This window comes from Sycon ciliatum, chromosome 2 (assembly GCF_964019385.1).
Source record: "Sycon ciliatum chromosome 2, ocSycCili1.1, whole genome shotgun sequence".
NCBI lineage: Eukaryota > Metazoa > Porifera > Calcarea > Leucosolenida > Sycettidae > Sycon > Sycon ciliatum.
In genome coordinates this window covers 25,036,755-25,060,097 of record NC_088644.1, presented here as the reverse complement: position 1 = coordinate 25,060,097, position 23,343 = coordinate 25,036,755, and the positions used below count along the sequence as shown (strand labels likewise).

The window sequence follows — 23,343 nt, the reverse complement described above, 5'->3', positions numbered from 1 at the left end:
CACGTGCCACTCCTTTAACTGCAAGGTCCACTCTTCGCGAAGAGAGATCTTTGCCGTTTTCTTTGGCAATTGCCCGGATCGCCGACACATACAAGCGGACGGTTGACGCGGCATGTTGACGTGCCAGGTAGGCTACAAACGCCAGCATGATGGTGTCTGTAATCACCTTGGTGCCGACTAGTTTGCAGAATTGGTGCAGTCGTTTCCAGGCTGTCGCGCATGTGGCGCTCAGGCACCACAACATCAACAGAGACTCGACCAGCCCGCTGTGCTGCTGTTGCTGCTGCTACTGTTGGGAGTGTTGGCTGTGCACGTGGAGGTACCACTGGTTGCAGACCCATCGATGTGGTCAAGTGGCTGTGCGCGTTCAATATGTAAAGCCACACGGCGACGCTCACCGCCATACTTGCGCTCTAGCAACTTCTTAGCTGCGTCATAGGCTGATGGTGAGTAGCCAAATCGCTCGATGGCTGTCAGTGCTTCTCCTGCCAAATACTGCCTCATTTGCAACAGCTTGTACTGAGGGGTGGCGGGTGCACTATCTACACATGCCATGAAAGCTTCTCGGAATGACTCAAACGTACGTTTGTCACCGCTGAATATCGGTATGCCAACTCGTTGTAGCTGCTTCCATGGCTCTGCACGAGCCTGGTTTTGTTGCATTTGAGGTAGCCATGTTGCATACATTTGATTTCCAATATTGTATGGTGTTGCATAACCCTTGGCTGTTGCATGTACCCGGAAGACATCTGTGGTTGGTCGGTATGCCCATATACATTAGTACCTGTAGAAGCCATTGACATTGTGCTCATATGCGGTGCCTGCCACTGGATACATGACTGGGGCGCTGCCATTGACACTGGAGGCTTTCTGAAAGAGTGTGGATTAGCTTGTGTACCAACACTGTACTTAGTATTCTCTGCAGTATTCACACTATGCGTACTGGTTGAGTATACAGAATTGCTTGGAAGAACATTGCTACTGCCAGTACTGCCCAAGGGTAATGTAGGACCAGTAACCTTAGAACTACTACTAGATGTACTGCCTGAGCCTGAGGTAGTTGTGTTTGCAGTAGCAGGCCTAGCAAGAACACTCACACCATCATTGACACTTACTGTGGTACATGTAGTGGCACTTGTCATGGTCACTGTTTCTGAACCATCTGTCACATGATACTGGCCAATGACTGTTGGACTGGACAGCGCTGCGCTGGTGACCTCTGCCGCTCTGGGATGGTACCACCAGTACCATGTGTACCAGTAGCTAGCTGTTGAAATAATTGAATGCCATGTTACTGCTGTGCGGTCATCCGTGTCAAAACGTAGTTGTTGATATCAGTTGCATTTGTTGCATCTCCGCTGGCGCACCTGTTCACGTCTCGTTGTTGTAGCGATCTGGCCAGCAATCCCGGCTGTGACTCAACCCAAGCAGTGGTCCTGCGGACGGTTCATTGCTGTACACATGTCCTGGCCACCAGCCGCCGACTTCCCTGGCTTCATCGCGGCACTGTTGATGCGAATTACCGGTATACTGCTGCGTTTCAGCTGAGGCGACTGGCACGCGGTGAGTTGTTCGTACAATTTCAAACGCCAAGTCCGTCGCTTCGTCAAATTGCCTCTGGAGTACTTCCAGCTCACTAATCATCTTATCCTTCTCTCTCGCATTGCTGAGCAGCTCTCTGCTTCGTATAAACCAGCTAGATCTGTGATCGTCCCTTCCGCCTTCCGCTCTCTCATGTGATCTTTCGAGCTCGTTCATTTCTTTTTTGACATCGAAATAGCTCTCATCGTCCGTGCATCGCATCTGCACTCGCTGGGCTTTTACTATCAGCCCTCGTCTTGTCCTGCGTTTTCCTGGCTCGGAGCGCAGAAATTGCAAAACAGTTGGATGCACGCAGCAGCACAGCTAGCAAGAGAAAGAGCTGTGGATGGGTTTGTTCCTGTTTTTGATGGCTGTGGCTATCCGTTGGCCCAACGGTCTCGTGTGAGTACGGCGTTTGTTTGTGCTGCCAGCTCGCGTCCGGCGTTTGTTTGCGCTGCCAGCTCGGGCCCGGTGCGCGGGTGAAACCGAACCATGACGAAGGTTTTCGCTCTTTAGTGCTATTGACTGGCTTTTCATACGATGCCTATTGATGTCTAGAGACATGCTGTCTAGCCTTCCCCTGGTACGCATTCATGGGGCTTTGTTGAAGTTCGTGCCGTGGACTGCCAAAGGGAATTGTTTGAATCGTGCTGGGGCGAGTGCGACATTACGGCGTCCCTGCAGCCGGCCTAATCGCGTTTGTCGCCACAACCGATTATATGGTTAATTTTGTTGGCCTTTTTCCATGTTGCAATTCATGCCTGTCATTGGCGGCTCCAAGCGGAGTCATTCGGCGGCTCCATGCAGAGTCATTTGGCGGCTCTATGCGGAGTCATTCGGCGGCTCCATGCGGAGTCATTGGGCGGCTCTATGTGGAGTCATTCCGCGGCTCCAAGTGGAGTCATTTGCCGGCTCAGCTGCGAGACAACTAGTGGCTCCAAGCAGAACCATAATACCAAGTGCTCGAATCGGCACACCCAGCTTAATCCAAACACGTTTGCTCTATCGTGAGGTGTGGGGATGCTAATTGAAATTATTGGTGTGAGTACTGGCTACCGAGGGTAGCAATGGTCACCTTTAGAGCACATGGAGGCGGAGAGTTTATAGTATTATTCAACAGCCAATTGGTACCGTTCACAGTTTTATAGAATATTCATTGGATAACAATGTATTTTCTTCTTCTTTTTGGCTATTCTCCTTAGTTACTGGTACTGGTGATTCTGACACTACTACTTTACTGGCAACAACAGTGAAGACCACATCACCTACAATGGCGCAAGCCGCTACTACTGCTGCAACAGCAACAGGTTTGTACCTTACACAAGTTCTTAGCCATTTTGAGCATATGGAAGTTGATGATATGGTTAATTTTGTTGGCCTTTTCCATGTTGCAATTCATGCCTGTCATTGGCGGCTCCAAGCGGAGTCATTCGGCGGCTCCATGCAGAGTCATTTGGCGGCTCCATGCGGAGTCATTTGGCGGCTCCATGCGGAGTCATTTGGCGGCTCCATGCGGAGTCATTCGGCGGCTCCATGTGGAGTCATTCCGGTGCTCCAAGTGGAGTCATTTGCCGGCTCAGCTGCGAGACAACTAGTGGCTCCAAGCAGAACCATAATACCAGGTGCTCGAATCGGCACACCCAGCTTAATCCAAACACGTTTGCTCTGTCGTGAGGTGTGGGGATGCTAATTGAAATTATTGGTGTGAGCACTGGCCACCGAGGGTAGCAATGGTGACCTTTAGAGCACATGGAGGAGGAGAGTTTGTAGTATTATTCAACAGCCGATTGGTACCGCTCACAGTTTTATAGAATATTCATGGGATAACAATGTATTTTCCTCTTTTTTTGGCTGTTTCCTTTTAGACACTGGTAGTGGTGGTTCTGAAACTACTACTTTACTGCCAACGACGGATCCAGAAAGCACAGGTCAGTTACGTATTTTAAGTGGGTGGGTCAAGTGGAACATGCCATGATGAACTTTTCACTGTGTACCGTAATTCCGCGCAAATAAGCCCACGGGCCTATATCCGGATATAAGCCCACCTCCGTTAATAAGCCCATGGACTAATAAAGAGACACAAATGCAACTCATGTGTCAAGTAGAATTTTTCACAAAATGGACTCTCCCTACCATGGTACAGGAGTTCAGTGCAGTTTACCAGTAGAGTATGGTAGGGCCACTAGTATGAGCACGGACTTGTACTTTTTCGTAAACCTTCAAAATTCTAATATTGGCCCATGGGCTGAAAAACGAACATGTTTTACTGGATAATTTATCCCCAAACTGCATTATTTCACATATAAGCCCATGGGCTTATGCTTGTATGCGCGGAATTACGGTACGCAGTTGAGACGTCACCCACAATGAAAAGTGTCCCTGTTGCCATGACAGTTTAGTAACATTCTTACCCAATGTCAATGAAGTGGGAAGAGATTTTGTCAGCTTTGCTGCAAACCCACAGTTGATTTGGTTCATGTAAATCGAAGTATTTCATGGGAAAGAATGATGCAACAAATAAGGTTTCAGTCTTTGACCACTTTGGTAGTGGGTTTGATCTTTGTACTCACCTCCCAGTGCTTTAGTAGCTGATATCTGCACCTTGGGCATTGAGGTTGTAGTCGTTGCTACGCATGCGGAAAATTCAGTCTAACTGGGTCTAAAGTGAACTGTGAAATATGTTAGCCAATGTGTGAAACACGGAAAAAGGGTACTTATAAAGTGTGATTGTGTCGGCTGTTAACCTAATTGCATTTCATGCTTGTAGTCTTTGAAAACATTGAAATTGTCTCAACATTGTGTATTGCATTGTATTTGCTTTGGGCTGTTGTCTCAGCTACTGGAAATGCAAGTACTGGAGAAACAGCGTCATCAGCAACAACCATGGTATCAAGCACTACCCTGTCGCGAAGCATGCTACCAACAAATACCACGCCAACAGCGCCATTGGCAACAAGTGCAGGTCAGTTTCCTGAAAAGTACAATCATGTTTCAAGTCGGCTTTACTCAGATGTCTAAGCGTTCTTTAGCTTTACCTATTCACGATCCTTTTGATACTTGAAGTAGTTGCTAAGTATTGGAATGTGTTCTTGGTTGTAGCTTTCTTTTAAGGTTTGCTTTACCACAATGTACATTATCACTCTCTTAGTATTGACTCCCATTGATTCTTGCTATACATGTACCTAAAAGCAGTCCAAAATTCCTGCATATTTTACTCCTTAGCCTTAGGGCTATATTGACTGCTTATATTTGACTTCCTTTTAGGGATTGAACACGTGCTTGGGTTTGTCGCGATAAATCTAATATTGATTTCAAAGTACTCAAAGTACCAGAAAAGTTTACGTAGCACCTTGTCGTTCAATTCCCTCTCCCCGCTCCCCCCGCCACCTTTGCCTTTTCAATTTTGACAATCCCACTGTGGGATGGGTGTGTCGACTTCTCAGCACATCTCTTTTTCCCTTTGCATGTCACATTGCCTGATAGCTGTAGTACAGGACTGGACCGTTGTGCTGGTTCAGTGGCAGAGTTGAATAAAATGGGCAGTAGGACTGCATTCTCATCCTGTTCTTCATATGTTGGGCTGCCCCGTATTGGGTACAGATTTGTCCAGCTATGGAAAAACTTTGCCAGGTGCCCATCTTCAATGTTGTGCTGGCTATGAGTATTTGTCTTTGCATTTGCTGCTCTTTCTTTGGGCTTGCTGCCTCTTGGCGACATGGAAACTGAAACATCTCCTGACGATCTATGTTCTGTAGAAGCAAAGAGCACATCACCTACAGTGGCACAAGTCACTACTACTGCTGCAACAGAAACAGCAACAGCAACAGGTTGGTACTTTTCACAAGTTCTTAGCCATTTTTGAAAAATGTGGAAGTTGCTGGTGCGGTTGGATTTTGTTGGCCATTTCTCGTGTTGTAATTCATGCTTGTATATACAGGTCAGACCTCGCTATAATGACCATCGCTATAACATAAACCTCACTACAACGTACGAAATGCAAATGTCCCTGCCGAAACCGCATCACTTCTGTACAAAAATGTCCTCGCTATAACATAATTCGCTATAGCGTAATTTTTGCTACAACACACTGTTTCGCAGTGTTTACTTGGTCCCAAGTGCCCAGAGACCTCAATATAATACAATAAGTCGTACAGTGCATTGTCTTTCCGGCCCGGACTACTTTCTTTTCTTGAAATTTCTGCTCACGACTGCATACCCTTGCTTGCATTCAACGCGTCTACTGGAATTCATGCGTTCTTCCAACACTACAGTCGTGTGGACTGGGTACATAATGTGTACTTCGCAAAGTGTTTTCAACACAATGCACTGGAGACCCTAGTACAACACACTTCCTGAGTTGACCAGAGTGGATCATTACTACATTAGCGCAACAGTTGTGATCAGTAAACAAAGAGCGTCATTTTGACATACATGTTGCATACTGGTGTCCCCAGCTCACTAACTATAACATAAACAAACATTGCCACACCCCAGAGATTACGGTATAGCGAGGTCTGACCTGTATTTGGAAAGGTTATAACAGGGCTGCCACACTTGGAGGGAGAAAAATCTGACGGTGGTCCGGGGGGTGTCCCCGGCGAAATGTTTTAGGAAAATGGCTTGCTGTTGGGGCTCCAGAACACATATTTAACTTGCCACACACATGCAAGCACGTGTGCATTTTACAGCTACATGTGCATGTACATGTAGAGGCGACAGTTTCAAATAGGACACAGGTTGCAAACCGGAACGGACTCAATATTCACTTTCTCTCTTGGTATTTTGATTAGAAAACATATGTCACAGTGAAAATACGATGTGATAATACTCCGAGCCAAAATTTCATGGCTCTGCGATGACCAGAAGCGCCATACCAAGCAGGTGAGTTTTTGACGTGTTGCTTTGCACTGCGACTTGAGTTTTACGACTTCCGAAAAATCAACTTCTTGTCGAAGGTAAACAGCGGCTCGCCTCTCGCCAATAAAGCACCGCATACCAATCAAAACTAATGGAAGCACACATAAGGCTTATTGTTACTCTGTACTGGCCGTCGTGGAGCGATAGCAATTACCTAATTTCAGACCCAGAGTGAATTTGACGTGCACTCTAAAACGTGTCCTGTTTGGAGCCACCTCTGATTTGAACTTTTTTGAAGCGAAAAATTGGGCAACTTAGAGGCAATGGGTCAACACAAAGGAGTGGCTCAGTTCGATTGACTCTGGCCCCAGAGCAAACTTCAACATGCCAGTTTCCTTCCACAAACATATTTCGAGTGAAAAATCAACGCTGATGATCGGTTTGGGTCTACACAAATTTGGCTGTCAAAGCGTTCCGGTATCGAACCGTCTACTCTACAATGACCGGCCAAACGCGACCTGGAAGCGCCGAATGACCAACTGGACTACAAAGCGCTCAAAATAAAATAATCGATTGTCCCCTTTTGGAAACAAAATCGGTCGGTTTGTCCGAAAGGCGATCAATAATCGGACGATTTCCGAAAATTCGTAGCAAGTGGCAGCCCTGTTTATAAGGCAGTTGATAGTAATGTATTTTCTTCTTCTTCTTCTTTTTGACTATTTTCCTTAGTTACTGGTACTGGTGATTCTGACACTACTACTTTACTGGCAACAACAGTGAAGACCACATCACCTACAATGGCGCAAGCCACTACTACTGCTGCAACAGCAACAGGTTAGTACCTCACACAAGTTCTTAGCCATTTTGAGCATATAGAAGTTGATGATATGGTTAATTTTGTTGGCCTTTTTCCGTGTTGCAATTCATGCCTGTCATTGGCGGCTTCAAGCGGAGTCATTCGGCGGCTCCATGCAGAGTCATTTGGCGGCCCCATGCGGAGTCATTCGGCGGCTCCATGCGGAGTCATTTGGCGGCTCCATGTGGAGTCATTCCGCGGCTCCAAGTGGAGTCATTTGCCGGCTCAGCTGCGAGACAACTAGTGGCTCCAAGCAGAACCATAATACCAGGTGCTCGAATCGGCACACCCAGCTTAATCCAAACACGTTTGCTCTGTCGTGAGGTGTGGGGATGCTAATTGAAATTATTGGTGTGAGTACTGGCTACCGAGGGTAGTAATGGTCACCTTTAGAGCACATGGAGGAGGAGAGTTTGTAGTATTATTCAACAGCCGATTGGTACCGCTCACAATTTTTTAGAATATTCATGGGATAACAATGTATTTTCTTCTTTGTTTTTGGCTGTTTCCTTTTAGACACTGGTAGTGGTGGTTCTGAAACTACTACTTTACTGCCGACGACGGATCCAGAAAGCACAGGTCAGTTACGTATTTTAAGTGGGTGGGTCAAGTGGAACATGCCATGATGAACTTTTCACTGTGTACCGTAATTCCGCGCAAATAAGCCCACGGGCCTATATCCGGATATAAGCCTACCTCCGTTAATAAGCCCATGGGCTAATAAAGGGACACAAATGCAACTCATGTGTCAAGTAGAATTTTTCACAAAATGGACTCTTCCTACCATGGTACAGCAGTTCAGTGCAGTTTACCAGTAGAGTATGGTAGGGCCACTAGTATGAGCACGGACTTGTACTTTTTCGTAAACCTTCAAAATTCTAATATTGGCCCATGGGCTGAAAACGAACATGTTTTACTGGATATTTTATCCCCAAACTGCATTATTTCACATATAAGCCCATGGGCTTATGCTTGTATGCGCGGAATTACGGTACGCAGTTGAGACGTCACCCACAATGAAAAGTGTGCCTGTTGCCATGACAGTTTAGTAACATTCTTACCCAATGTCAATGAAGTGGGAAGAGATTTTGTCAGCTTTGCTGCAAACCCACAGTTGATTTGGTTCATGTAAATCGAAGTATTTCATGGGAAAGAATGATGCAACAAATAAGATTTCAGTCTTTGACCACTTTGGTAGTGGGTTTGATCTTTGTACTCACCTCCCAGTGCTTTAGTAGCTGATATCTGCACCTTGGGCATTGAGGTTGTAGTCGTTGCTACGCATGCGGAAAAGTCAGTCTAACTGGGTCTAAAGTGAACTGTGAAATATGTTAGCCAATGTGTGAAACACAGAAAAAGGGCACTTATAAAGTGTGATTGTGTCGGCTGTTAACCTAATTGCATTTCATGCTTGTATTTTTGGAAAACATTGAAAACGTCTCAACGTTGTGTATTGCATTGTATTTGCTTTGGGCTGTTGTCTCAGCTACTGGAAATGCAAGTACTGGAGAAACAGCGTCATCAGCAACAACCATGGTATCAAGCACTACCCTGTCGCGAAGCATGCTACCAACAAATACCACGCCAACAGCGCCATTGGCAACAAGTGCAGGTCAGTTTCCTGAAAAGTACAATCATGTTTCAAGTCGGCTTTACTCAGATGTCTAAGCGTTCTTTAGCTTTACCTATTCACGATCCTTTTGATACTTGAAGTAGTTGCTAAGTATTGGAATGTGTTCTTGGTTGTAGCTTTCTTTTAAGGTTTGCTTTACCACAATGTACATTATCACTCTCTTAGTATTGACTCCCATTGATTCTTGCTATACATGTACCTAAAAGCAGTCCAAAATTCCTGCATATTTTACTCCTTAGCCTTAGGGCTATATTGACTGCTTATATTTGACTTCCTTTTAGGGATTGAACACGTGCTTGGGTTTGTCGCGATAAATCTAATATTGATTTCAAAGTACTCAAAGTACCAGAAAAGTTTACGTAGCACCTTGTCGTTCAATTCCCTCACCCCGCTCCCCCCGCCCCCTTTGCCTTTTCAATTTTGACAATCCCACTGTGGGATGGGTGTGTCGACTTCTCAGCACATCTCTTTTTCCCTTTGCATGTCACATTGCCTGATAGCTGTAGTACAGGACTGGACCGTTGTGCTGGTTCAGTGGCAGAGTTGAATAAAATGGGCAGTAGGACTGCATTCTCATCCTGTTCTTCATATGTTGGGCTGCCCCGTATTGGGTACAGATTTGTCCAGCTATGGAAAAACTTTGCCAGGTGCCCATCTTCAATGTTGTGCTGGCTATGAGTATTTGTCTTTGCATTTGCTGCTCTTTCTTTGGGCTTGCTGCCTCTTGGCGACATGGAAACTGAAACATCTCCTGACGATCTATGTTCTGTAGAAGCAAAGAGCACATCACCTACAGTGGCACAAGTCACTACTACTGCTGCAACAGCAACAGCAACAGCAACAGGTTGGTACTTTTCACAAGTTCTTAGCCATTTTTGAAAAATGTGGAAGTTGCTGGTGCGGTTGGATTTTGTTGGCCATTTCTCGTGTTGTAATTCATGCTTGTATATACAGGTCAGACCTCGCTATAATGACCATCGCTATAACATAAACCTCACTACAACGTACGAAATGCAAATGTCCCTGCCGAAACCGCATCACTTCTGTACAAAAATGTCCTCGCTATAACATAATTCGCTATAGCGTAATTTTTGCTACAACACACTGTTTCGCAGTGTTTACTTGGTCCCAAGTGCCCAGAGACCTCAATATAATACAATAAGTCGTACAGTGCATTGTCTTTCCGGCCCGGACTACTTTCTTTTCTTGAAATTTCTGCTCACGACTGCATACCCTTGCTTGCATTCAACGCGTCTACTGGAATTCATGCGTTCTTCCAACACTACAGTCGTGTGGACTGGGTACATAATGTGTACTTCGCAAAGTGTTTTCAACACAATGCACTGGAGACCCTAGTACAACACACTTCCTGAGTTGACCAGAGTGGATCATTACTACATTAGCGCAACAGTTGTGATCAGTAAACAAAGAGCGTCATTTTGACATACATGTTGCATACTGGTGTCCCCAGCTCACTAACTATAACATAAACAAACATTGCCACACCCCAGAGATTACGGTATAGCGAGGTCTGACCTGTATTTGGAAAGGTTATAACAGGGCTGCCACACTTGGAGGGAGAAAAATCTGACGGTGGTCCGGGGGGTGTCCCCGGCGAAATGTTTTAGGAAAATGGCTTGCTGTTGGGGCTCCAGAACACATATTTAACTTGCCACACACATGCAAGCACGTGTGCATTTTACAGCTACATGTGCATGTACATGTAGAGGCGACAGTTTCAAATAGGACACAGGTTGCAAACCGGAACGGACTCAATATTCACTTTCTCTCTTGGTATTTTGATTAGAAAACATATGTCACAGTGAAAATACGATGTGATAATACTCCGAGCCAAAATTTCATGGCTCTGCGATGACCAGAAGCGCCATACCAAGCAGGTGAGTTTTTGACGTGTTGCTTTGCACTGCGACTTGAGTTTTACGACTTCCGAAAAATCAACTTCTTGTCGAAGGTAAACAGCGGCTCGCCTCTCGCCAATAAAGCACCGCATACCAATCAAAACTAATGGAAGCACACATAAGGCTTATTGTTACTCTGTACTGGCCGTCGTGGAGCGATAGCAATTACCTAATTTCAGACCCAGAGTGAATTTGACGTGCACTCTAAAACGTGTCCTGTTTGGAGCCACCTCTGATTTGAACTTTTTTGAAGCGAAAAATTGGGCAACTTAGAGGCAATGGGTCAACACAAAGGAGTGGCTCAGTTCGATTGACTCTGGCCCCAGAGCAAACTTCAACATGCCAGTTTCCTTCCACAAACATATTTCGAGTGAAAAATCAACGCTGATGATCGGTTTGGGTCTACACAAATTTGGCTGTCAAAGCGTTCCGGTATCGAACCGTCTACTCTACAATGACCGGCCAAACGCGACCTGGAAGCGCCGAATGACCAACTGGACTACAAAGCGCTCAAAATAAAATAATCGATTGTCCCCTTTTGGAAACAAAATCGGTCGGTTTGTCCGAAAGGCGATCAATAATCGGACGATTTCCGAAAATTCGTAGCAAGTGGCAGCCCTGTTTATAAGGCAGTTGATAGTAATGTATTTTCTTCTTCTTCTTCTTTTTGACTATTTTCCTTAGTTACTGGTACTGGTGATTCTGACACTACTACTTTACTGGCAACAACAGTGAAGACCACATCACCTACAATGGCGCAAGCCACTACTACTGCTGCAACAGCAACAGGTTAGTACCTCACACAAGTTCTTAGCCATTTTGAGCATATAGAAGTTGATGATATGGTTAATTTTGTTGGCCTTTTTCCGTGTTGCAATTCATGCCTGTCATTGGCGGCTTCAAGCGGAGTCATTCGGCGGCTCCATGCAGAGTCATTTGGCGGCCCCATGCGGAGTCATTCGGCGGCTCCATGCGGAGTCATTTGGCGGCTCCATGTGGAGTCATTCCGCGGCTCCAAGTGGAGTCATTTGCCGGCTCAGCTGCGAGACAACTAGTGGCTCCAAGCAGAACCATAATACCAGGTGCTCGAATCGGCACACCCAGCTTAATCCAAACACGTTTGCTCTGTCGTGAGGTGTGGGGATGCTAATTGAAATTATTGGTGTGAGTACTGGCTACCGAGGGTAGTAATGGTCACCTTTAGAGCACATGGAGGAGGAGAGTTTGTAGTATTATTCAACAGCCGATTGGTACCGCTCACAATTTTTTAGAATATTCATGGGATAACAATGTATTTTCTTCTTTGTTTTTGGCTGTTTCCTTTTAGACACTGGTAGTGGTGGTTCTGAAACTACTACTTTACTGCCGACGACGGATCCAGAAAGCACAGGTCAGTTACGTATTTTAAGTGGGTGGGTCAAGTGGAACATGCCATGATGAACTTTTCACTGTGTACCGTAATTCCGCGCAAATAAGCCCACGGGCCTATATCCGGATATAAGCCTACCTCCGTTAATAAGCCCATGGGCTAATAAAGGGACACAAATGCAACTCATGTGTCAAGTAGAATTTTTCACAAAATGGACTCTTCCTACCATGGTACAGCAGTTCAGTGCAGTTTACCAGTAGAGTATGGTAGGGCCACTAGTATGAGCACGGACTTGTACTTTTTCGTAAACCTTCAAAATTCTAATATTGGCCCATGGGCTGAAAACGAACATGTTTTACTGGATATTTTATCCCCAAACTGCATTATTTCACATATAAGCCCATGGGCTTATGCTTGTATGCGCGGAATTACGGTACGCAGTTGAGACGTCACCCACAATGAAAAGTGTGCCTGTTGCCATGACAGTTTAGTAACATTCTTACCCAATGTCAATGAAGTGGGAAGAGATTTTGTCAGCTTTGCTGCAAACCCACAGTTGATTTGGTTCATGTAAATCGAAGTATTTCATGGGAAAGAATGATGCAACAAATAAGATTTCAGTCTTTGACCACTTTGGTAGTGGGTTTGATCTTTGTACTCACCTCCCAGTGCTTTAGTAGCTGATATCTGCACCTTGGGCATTGAGGTTGTAGTCGTTGCTACGCATGCGGAAAAGTCAGTCTAACTGGGTCTAAAGTGAACTGTGAAATATGTTAGCCAATGTGTGAAACACAGAAAAAGGGCACTTATAAAGTGTGATTGTGTCGGCTGTTAACCTAATTGCATTTCATGCTTGTATTTTTGGAAAACATTGAAAACGTCTCAACGTTGTGTATTGCATTGTATTTGCTTTGGGCTGTTGTCTCAGCTACTGGAAATGCAAGTACTGGAGAAACAGCGTCATCAGCAACAACCATGGTATCAAGCACTACCCTGTCGCGAAGCATGCTACCAACAAATACCACGCCAACAGCGCCATTGGCAACAAGTGCAGGTCAGTTTCCTGAAAAGTACAATCATGTTTCAAGTCGGCTTTACTCAGATGTCTAAGCGTTCTTTAGCTTTACCTATTCACGATCCTTTTGATACTTGAAGTAGTTGCTAAGTATTGGAATGTGTTCTTGGTTGTAGCTTTCTTTTAAGGTTTGCTTTACCACAATGTACATTATCACTCTCTTAGTATTGACTCCCATTGATTCTTGCTATACATGTACCTAAAAGCAGTCCAAAATTCCTGCATATTTTACTCCTTAGCCTTAGGGCTATATTGACTGCTTATATTTGACTTCCTTTTAGGGATTGAACACGTGCTTGGGTTTGTCGCGATAAATCTAATATTGATTTCAAAGTACTCAAAGTACCAGAAAAGTTTACGTAGCACCTTGTCGTTCAATTCCCTCACCCCGCTCCCCCCCACGGCTGTTCCATGCTGGAAAGTATTGAAGATGGCCGATCTTTTTGCCGAAAAGTGTCACTGTACACGTGACCACTGTATCTACGGTAACCAAAATGGCGAGTGGGTACACTTGGTGTTTTTTTGTAAGAACAAAAATGCTTTGGATGCATTTCATAAAATTATGCTGATCTTGTGCGGGATCAGCTTGTTTTTACAACAAATTATTATTACTTTGCATACAGGAATTCTATGTCCTGCTCGAAACTCGGTATATTGATTGTTGACTTGGGAAGTTCGGAGCGTGGAAGAGTCCAGTACTAGTAAATGTACCTACGCTGACTTACCTTTCCCCACCACCACCACCCGCCATCCTTTGGCGACGCGTTTCAATGTCCTTTCAAAGTTTCCTTCATCCTTACTACTATGATAGTTATTGTCATCAGCTTTTTTGGATTCTGACATGCAAACGGCATACTCATTTACAGCAACTGTCAGTGCTCAACTAGCTGACTTGTCGGAGTGCTTCCGCTTTGCAGGCTGGAGCCTCATGGCGTTGTATCTTGGCAGCGTGCTGTTCAAATATTGCCAGAAGTGTACTAGTGTTGTAACTCGCTTTCTCTTCCTGCTCCCAGTTCCGTGCCATCTCCACACTTGTACAAATGGACGACGATAACTACATTTAGAAGACTGTTTATTGACACGACGACGAAACACAACTATACATGACGAACTCAAGACGAAGACACGATAAACTCAAGACGAAGACATCATGAACTCGAGACGAAGACTGCTTTTTACACCACAGCAACACACGCATGCACCAACATGACGTACACACGACGTACACAAAATAACGTACTACAACATAACTCCCTCCCAAGAGTAGAATCGTCCTCGATTCTAATAATAAAACAGAGTAAAAAGAGGAAAAGATCACACAAATCACTCAATCATACCACACCAGTCACACCCATAAATAAAATACCTCTGCCTGCACTGCAGATTACAAAAACTCTGTCCGCCCACCCAGAACACCAGCCACGATCGCTGTCACACGTGTGGGAACTGATAACCTCAAAAACTCCAAACTACTAGTACTTCACCAACACACCACCTCACGATCACGCAAAAATTCTAAAATGTGAGAGCACAAATCATAGGAATAACAAAAAGAACAAAATCCACTGGCTCTGTGGGGGCCTCTAGTTATCCTCATAGAAGAGCAAATAAAAAAACAAACAGAACACACGCGCTGTGCGGGCGCCTCTTTACCCTCGAGGAGAGCAAATAATAAAGAACAAAATGTTGGGAGAACAGAAAATACAAAACTCACATACTCATCACGTTCACAACAACACACGTACCCTCTCACCAACGAAACTCCTCACGCCGTCTGCCATGCCGTCCGCCATCTCAAGGAGCGCTGCTCAGCGTCCACATCCTCACACTGCAGCCTTCACTTTCCATCCTTCTTTTTTTTTCTGTTTCAGTTTTTCTTCTGGGCACAGTTTTACGTCGTGTCCGGGACCACCAGTGACGACGACTGACAAGAGACGGGAGAGACGAATGATGAAGGACGAGGACGACGGACGAACTTCTTGAAGACGGACGAAACTGACGATAGGACGACTGGAGATGACATCGGAAACTGGGAGCGAAGGCCACGCAGGACGAATCCAGAAGTTGACGTTTACAAATTTCTATCACCGCTGCCACCAATGTTGTAACTCGCTTTCTCTTCCTGCTCCCAGTTCCGTGCCATCTCCACACTTGTACAAATGGACGACGATAACTACATTTAGAAGACTGTTTATTGACACGACGACGAAACACAACTATACATGACGAACTCAAGACGAAGACACGATAAACTCAAGACGAAGACATCATGAACTCGAGACGAAGACTGCTTTTTACACCACAGCAACACGCGCATGCACCAACATGACGTACACACGACGTACACAAAATAACGTACTACAACACTAGTAGCGTGGAGCCGGTCCACGTCCCTGATTGCTGATGGATGTTCTCAGGTGCTTGAAGCACTTGTGGATGGACCACCTTGTTCGCCCATCAGTCCAAGGGATACACCGAACTGACTGATGCAGTCCACAGTATGCGCCTCCAGCATGTGCATTTTAGGCGTTAATAGTCTTGTTCTGGTCGTAGACTGTCTTCCTTAGTGTTGCCACGAAGAGTTTAATGTTCGTAGAGAGTTGATGCAGCTTGTCAGGAGTGATCTTGTTGCACACTGCGAAGATTGCCCTACAATCTTTGTATTGCGTGAAGAGTCTGCCGTACTTGTCTCGGAGTGCTGATGCTCTATCTGGCAGGTCTTGTTGTTGCGGTGTGTACTGGATGTATGGTGAGTTGTCAGTGTTGAAGATGTTTGTCATTGTCTGTAGAGGAGCGCTGGTTATTTCCTTGCATGTGGCTGGCTGCAGTGCTTTATGAATGTGGTTTCCCATGAAAGCCCCGGAGTGATATGCCTGTCTGTCTATTCTGTGTTTTTTAAGCACGGGCTCGAAAGATTCGTGGCATGGCTGCATTGAATTCTGCGCTCAGCAAGAATAGACGAGATAAAGGAAGAAGGAGATTTTAGCTGAGCTGCCCACAGCTTAGCTTTGCAATCATATGACATGCATTCTACCTCAAATGCATCTTGGAATAGTTCATGCATATACGACACACACGACAGACGCTCGCAACATGGGTGCTGCACGGCTGCATTCACTTGCCACAAACAGACACAGCAGGAAAGAGAGGGGAGGGTGATAAAAAGGCAGGTGCTTCATTCCCTGCAAAGAAGGCCGGGGAAGCAAGCTCTAGAAGTGCGTCTCGACTGCAGTGGGTGGGATTAGCCCTAGACGCCGTTGAGCATGACGTCGACGGTTTCTTGGGCCTGCACCTTTTCTCCTATCCTCAGCACCTGAGCACACTTTACAAGGGCCAGGAGTGGTACTGCCATGTGGCTGCCACAGATAGAGAGTTGGTGTTCTAAAGTCACTAGAAGAAGAGGAGGATGCCCTTCTCAAGTACGATCTGCATGAATCACAAAATGTTGCAGGATGTACGTCTGGCGTGTCTGTTGCTGTGTTGATGTTGAAATAATGCAGGAGCTCATCTGCATGATCAGCCACAGCATGTGTAGTCGTCCTCGTCTTCTTGTCTTTCCGAAAGGGTGGTATAAAGAACCCACACACCCTGCACAGAGACTCTAGCACTGAATTGTGGGTTGCCATGGGGGCTGACAACGAGGGACCCTCGACGAGAATGAGTGGCCCTCGACGAAAAAAACTCAATTGGGTTGCAGAGGTAGTATGATCGTGCACCAGGAAAAACTTGGAAAAGACGCTAGAAAACCTTACCTTGGGCAAGAAGCTAGCTGAAAGTATCCCCAGGAATAGGCACGATGCTATGAAAAGGAAGAATACGAAGGAAACGTTCGTCGAGGAAAAGAGCACTTTCATCAGGAGTGAAGCTTCGAAATTTTGGACATTAAGACGACTGCATTCAAGGAGTTTTATAAACCTGAATTCACCTGGAAGGCAGGCTTGGTTTGTCCTATATCCATCGAAGAAGCCATGTATTCAAGGTAATTTCGATGCAATTCAATTTCGAATTTTTGAATTTTCTTGAGCAACCTAGCTGCGCCAGCCGCAAAGGCGCGGATGACGTAGGTGCCGCTTTTTCGGAATCTGAACAGCCGTGCCCCGCCCCCTTTGCCTTTTCAATTTTGACAATCCCACTGTGGGATGGGTGTGTCGACTTCTCAGCACATCTCTTTTTCCCTTTGCATGTCACATTGCCTGATAGCTGTAGTACAGGACTGGACCGTTGTGCTGGTTCAGTGGCAGAGTTGAATAAAATGGGCAGTAGGACTGCATTCTCATCCTGTTCTTCATATGTTGGGCTGCCCCGTATTGGGTACAGATTTGTCCAGCTATGGAAAAACTTTGCCAGGTGCCCATCTTCAATGTTGTGCTGGCTATGAGTATTTGTCTTTGCATTTGCTGCTCTTTCTTTGGGCTTGCTGCCTCTTGGCGACATGGAAACTGAAACATCTCCTGACGATCTATGTTCTGTAGAAGCAAAGAGCACATCACCTACAGTGGCACAAGTCACTACTACTGCTGCAACAGCAACAGCAACAGCAACAGGTTGGTACTTTTCACAAGTTCTTAGCCATTTTTGAAAAATGTGGAAGTTGCTGGTGCGGTTGGATTTTGTTGGCCATTTCTCGTGTTGTAATTCATGCTTGTATATACAGGTCAGACCTCGCTATAATGACCATCGCTATAACATAAACCTCACTACAACGTACGAAATGCAAATGTCCCTGCCGAAACCGCATCACTTCTGTACAAAAATGTCCTCGCTATAACATAATTCGCTATAGCGTAATTTTTGCTACAACACACTGTTTCGCAGTGTTTACTTGGTCCCAAGTGCCCAGAGACCTCAATATAATACAATAAGTCGTACAGTGCATTGTCTTTCCGGCCCGGACTACTTTCTTTTCTTGAAATTTCTGCTCACGACTGCATACCCTTGCTTGCATTCAACGCGTCTACTGGAATTCATGCGTTCTTCCAACACTACAGTCGTGTGGACTGGGTACATAATGTGTACTTCGCAAAGTGTTTTCAACACAATGCACTGGAGACCCTAGTACAACACACTTCCTGAGTTGACCAGAGTGGATCATTACTACATTAGCGCAACAGTTGTGATCAGTAAACAAAGAGCGTCATTTTGACATACATGTTGCATACTGGTGTCCCCAGCTCACTAACTATAACATAAACAAACATTGCCACACCCCAGAGATTACGGTATAGCGAGGTCTGACCTGTATTTGGAAAGGTTATAACAGGGCTGCCACACTTGGAGGGAGAAAAATCTGACGGTGGTCCGGGGGGTGTCCCCGGCGAAATGTTTTAGGAAAATGGCTTGCTGTTGGGGCTCCAGAACACATTTTTAACTGGCCACACACATGCAAGCACGTGTGCATTTTACAGCTACATGTGCATGTACATGTAGAGGCGACAGTTTCAAATAGGACACAGGTTGCAAACCGGAACGGACTCAATATTCACTTTCTCTCTTGGTATTTTGATTAGAAAACATATGTCACAGTGAAAATACGATGTGATAATACTCCGAGCCAAAATTTCATGGCTCTGCGATGACCAGAAGCGCCATACCAAGCAGGTGAGTTTTTGACGTGTTGCTTTGCACTGCGACTTGAGTTTTACGACTTCCGAAAAATCAACTTCTTGTCGAAGGTAAACAGCGGCTCGCTTCTCGCCAATAAAGCACCGCATACCAATCAAAACTAATGGAAGCACATATAAGGCTTATTGTTACTCTGTACTGGCCGTCGTGGAGCGATAGCAATTACCTAATTTCAGACCCAGAGTGAATTTGACGTGCACTCTAAAACGTGTCCGGTTTGGAGCCACCTCTGATTTGAACTTTTTTGAAGCGAAAAATTGGGCAACTTAGAGGCAATGGGTCAACACAAAGGAGTGGCTCAGTTCGATTGACTCTGGCCCCAGAGCAAACTTCAACATGCCAGTTTCCTTCCACAAACATATTTCGAGTGAAAAATCAACGCTGATGATCGGTTTGGGTCTACACAAATTTGGCTGTCAAAGCGTTCCGGTATCGAACCGTCTACTCTACAATGACCGGCCAAACGCGACCTGGAAGCGCCGAATGACCAACTGGACTACAAAGCGCTCAAAATAAAATAATCGATTGTCCCCTTTTGGAAACAAAATCGGTCGGTTTGTCCGAAAGGCGATCAATAATCGGACGATTTCCGAAAATTCGTAGCAAGTGGCAGCCCTGTTTATAAGGCAGTTGATAGTAATGTATTTTCTTCTTCTTCTTTTTGACTATTTTCCTTAGTTACTGGTACTGGTGATTCTGACACTACTACTTTACTGGCAACAACAGTGAAGACCACATCACCTACAATGGCGCAAGCCGCTACTACTGCTCCAACAGCAACAGGTTAGTACCTTACACAAGTTTTTAGCCATTTTTGAGCATATGGAAGTTGATGGTATGGTTGATTTTGTTGGCCTTTTATTGCGTGTTGCAATTCATGCCTGTCATTGGCGGCTCCAAGCGGAGTCATTCAGCGGCTCCCTGCAGAGTCATTTGGCGGCTCCATGCTGAATCATTAGGCGGCTCCATGCAGAGTCATTCAGCAGGTCCATGCGGAGTCTTTCCGCGGCTCCATGTGGAGTCATTCGGCAGCTCCAAGTGGAGTCATTTGCCGGCTAAGCTGCGAGCCAACTAGCGATCATACCAGTTGCTCGAATCGGCACTCCCAGCTTAATCCAAACTCGGTTGCTCTGCTGTGAGGTGTGGGGATGCTAATTGAAATTATTGGTGTGAGTACCGGCTACCGAGGGTAGCAATGGTCACCTTTAGAGCACATGGAGGAGGAGAGTTTGTAGTATTATTCAACAGCCGATTGTTACCGTTCACAGTTTTATAGAATATTCATTGGATAACAATGTATTTTCTTCTTCTTTTTGACTATTTTCCTTAGTTACTGGTACTGGTGATTCTGACACTACTACTTTACTGGCAACAACAATGAAGAAGACATCACCTACAATGGCGCAAGCCACTACTACTGCTGCAACAGCAACAGGTTTGTACCTTACACATGTTCTTAGCCATTTTGAGCAAATGGAAGTTTGAATTCTTTATTCTCACGATGGCACCATCGCCAATAAGAGATAAATTTATGAGAAGGTGAGATTGTGGGTTAAACAGTTGGAAAGTGATTTACATCACTTTGAGCTTTACAAGTATGGGAGAGGGTGAGCGCTGCAGGAGCAGATTGAGTTGATGATATGGTTAATTGTGTTGGCCTTTTTCCATGTTGCAATTCATGCCTGTCATTGGCGGCTCCAAGCGGAGTCATTCGGCGGCTCCATGCAGAGTCATTTGGCGGCTCCATGCGGAGTCATTCGGCGGCTCCATGCGGAGTCATTCGGCGGCTCCATGTGGAGTCATTCCGCGTCTCCAAGTGGAGTCATTTGCCGGCTCAGCTGCGAGACAACTAGTGGCTCCAAGCAGAACCATAATACCAGGTGCTCAAATCGGCACACCCAGCTTAATCCAAACACGTTTGCTCTGTCGTGAGGTGTGGGGATGCTAATTGAAATTATTGGTGTGAGTACCGGCTACCGAGGGTAGCAATGGTCACCTTTAGAGCACATGGAGGAGGAGAGTTTATAGTATTATTCAACAGCCGATTGGTACCGTTCACAGTTTTATAGAATATTCATTGGATAACAATGTATTTTCTTCTTCTTTTTGGCTGTTTTTCCTTAGTTACTGGTGGTGGTGATTCTGACACTACTACTTTACTGGCAACAACAGTGAAGACCACATCACCTACAATGGCGCAAGCCACTACTACTGCTGCAACAGCAATAGGTTTGTACCTTACACAAGTTCTTAGCCATTTTGAGCATATAGAAGTTGATGATATGGTTAATTTTGTTGGCCTTTTTCCGTGTTGCAATTCATGCCTGTCATTGGCGGCTCCAAGCGGAGTCATTCGGCGGCTCCATGCAGAGTCATTTGGCGGCTCCATGCGGAGTCACTCGGCGGCTCCATGCGGAGTCATTTGGCGGCTCCATGTGGAGTCATTCCGCGGCTCCAAGTAGAGTCATTTGCCGGCTCAGCTGCGAGACAACTAGTGGCTCCAAGCAGAACCATAATACCAGGTGCTCGAATCGGCACACCCAGCTTAATCCAAACACGTTTGCTCTGTCGTGAGGTGGGGGGATGCTAATTGAAATTATTGGTGTGAGTACCGGCTACCGAGGGTAGCAATGGTCACCTTTAGAGCACATGGAGGAGGAGAGTTTGTAGTATTATTCAACAGCCGATTGGCACCGCTCACAGTTTTATAGAATATTCATGGGATAACAATGTATTTTCTTCTTTGTTTTTGGCTGTTTCCTTTTAGACACTGGTAGTGGTGGTTCTGAAACTACTACTTTACTGCCGACGACGGATCCAGAAAGCACAGGTCAGTTACGTATTTTAAGTGGGTGGGTCAAGTGGAACATGCCATGATGAACTTTTCACTGTGTACCGTAATTCCGCGCAAATAAGCCCACGGGCCTATATCCGGATATAAGCCTACCTCCGTTAATAAGCCCATGGGCTAATAAAGAGACACAAATGCAACTCATGTGTCAAGTAGAATTTTTCACAAAATGGACTCTTCCTACCATGGTACAGCAGTTCAGTGCAGTTTACCAGTAGAGTATGGTAGGGCCACTAGTATGAGCACGGACTTGTACTTTTTCGTAAACCTTCAAAATTCTAATATTGGCCCATGGGCTGAAAACGAACATGTTTTACAGGATAATTTATCCCCAAACTGCATTATTTCACATATAAGCCCATGGGCTTATGCTTGTATGCGCGGAATTACGGTACGCAGTTGAGACGTCACCCACAATGAAAAGTGTCCCTGTTGCCATGACAGTTTAGTAACATTCTTACCCAATGTCAATGAAGTGGGAAGAGATTTTGTCAGCTTTGCTGCAAACCCACAGTTGATTTGGTTCATGTAAATCGAAGTATTTCATGGGAAAGAATGATGCAACAAATAAGATTTCAGTCTTTGACCACTTTGGTAGTGGGTTTGATCTTTGTACTCACCTCCCAGTGCTTTAGTAGCTGATATCTGCACCTTGGGCATTGAGGTTGTAGTCGTTGCTACGCATGCGGAAAAGTCAGTCTAACTGGGTCTAAAGTGAACTGTGAAATATGTTAGCCAATGTGTGAAACACAGAAAAAGGGCACTTATAAAGTGTGATTGTGTCGGCTGTTAACCTAATTGCATTTCATGCTTGTATTTTTGGAAAACATTGAAAACGTCTCAACGTTGTGTATTGCATTGTATTTGCTTTGGGCTGTTGTCTCAGCTACTGGAAATGCAAGTACTGGAGAAACAGCGTCATCAGCAACAACCATGGTATCAAGCACTACCCTGTCGCCAAGCATGCTACCAACAAATACCACGCCAACAGCGCCATTGGCAACAAGTGCAGGTCAGTTTCCTGAAAAGTACAATCATGTTTCAAGTCGGCTTTACTCAGATGTCTAAGCGTTCTTTAGCTTTACCTATTCACGATCCTTTTGATACTTGAAGTAGTTGCTAAGTATTGGAATGTGTTCTTGGTTGTAGCTTTCTTTTAAGGTTGGCTGTACCACAATGTACATTATCACTCTCTTAGTATTGACTCCCATTGATTCTTGCTATACATGTACCTAAAAGCAGTCCAAAATTCCTGCATATTTTACTCCTTAGCCTTAGGGCTATATTGACTGCTTATATTTGACTTCCTTTTAGGGATTGAACACGTGCTTGGGTTTGTCGCGATAAATCTAATATTGATTTCAAAGTACTCAAAGTACCAGAAAAGTTTACATAGCACCTTGTCGTTCAATTCCCTCTCCCCGCTCCCCCCGCCCCCTTTGCCTTTTCAATTTTGACAATCCCACTGTGGGATGGGTGTGTCGACTTCTCAGCACATCTCTTTTTCCCTTTGCATGTCACATTGCCTGATAGCTGTAGTACAGGACTGGACCGTTGTGCTGGTTCAGTGGCAGAGTTGA

At 45.3% G+C, this 23,343-nt stretch overlaps 1 protein-coding gene across 1 annotated transcript; it reads left to right on the top strand.

The window, feature by feature from the left end:
* Positions 1-2,851: 2,851 nt before the first annotated feature.
* On the top strand, positions 2,852-23,343 carry LOC135810459 (mucin-5AC-like). Its single transcript, XM_065323951.1, has 13 exons — positions 2,852-2,888; positions 3,447-3,509; positions 4,418-4,543; positions 7,168-7,272; positions 7,811-7,873; positions 8,781-8,906; positions 11,531-11,635; positions 12,174-12,236; positions 13,144-13,269; positions 19,591-19,695; positions 21,680-21,742; positions 22,650-22,775; positions 23,297-23,343. Exons 1-13 carry the CDS (start codon positions 2,852-2,854, stop codon positions 23,341-23,343), a joined length of 1,155 nt encoding a protein of 384 aa, XP_065180023.1.

What these genes read in the sequence shown, in the direction of transcription:
- LOC135810459 (XM_065323951.1), top strand. Translation starts at nt 2,852, where the DNA reads ATGGCGCAAGCCGCTACTACTGCTGCAACAGCAACAG. An exon ending in GACGGATCCAGAAAGCACAG is followed by an intron (nt 3,510 to 4,417) that starts GTCAGTTACGTA and finishes CTGTTGTCTCAG; the next exon opens with CTACTGGAAATGCAAGTACT. An exon ending in GCCATTGGCAACAAGTGCAG is followed by an intron (nt 8,907 to 11,530) that starts GTCAGTTTCCTG and finishes TATTTTCCTTAG; the next exon opens with TTACTGGTACTGGTGATTCT.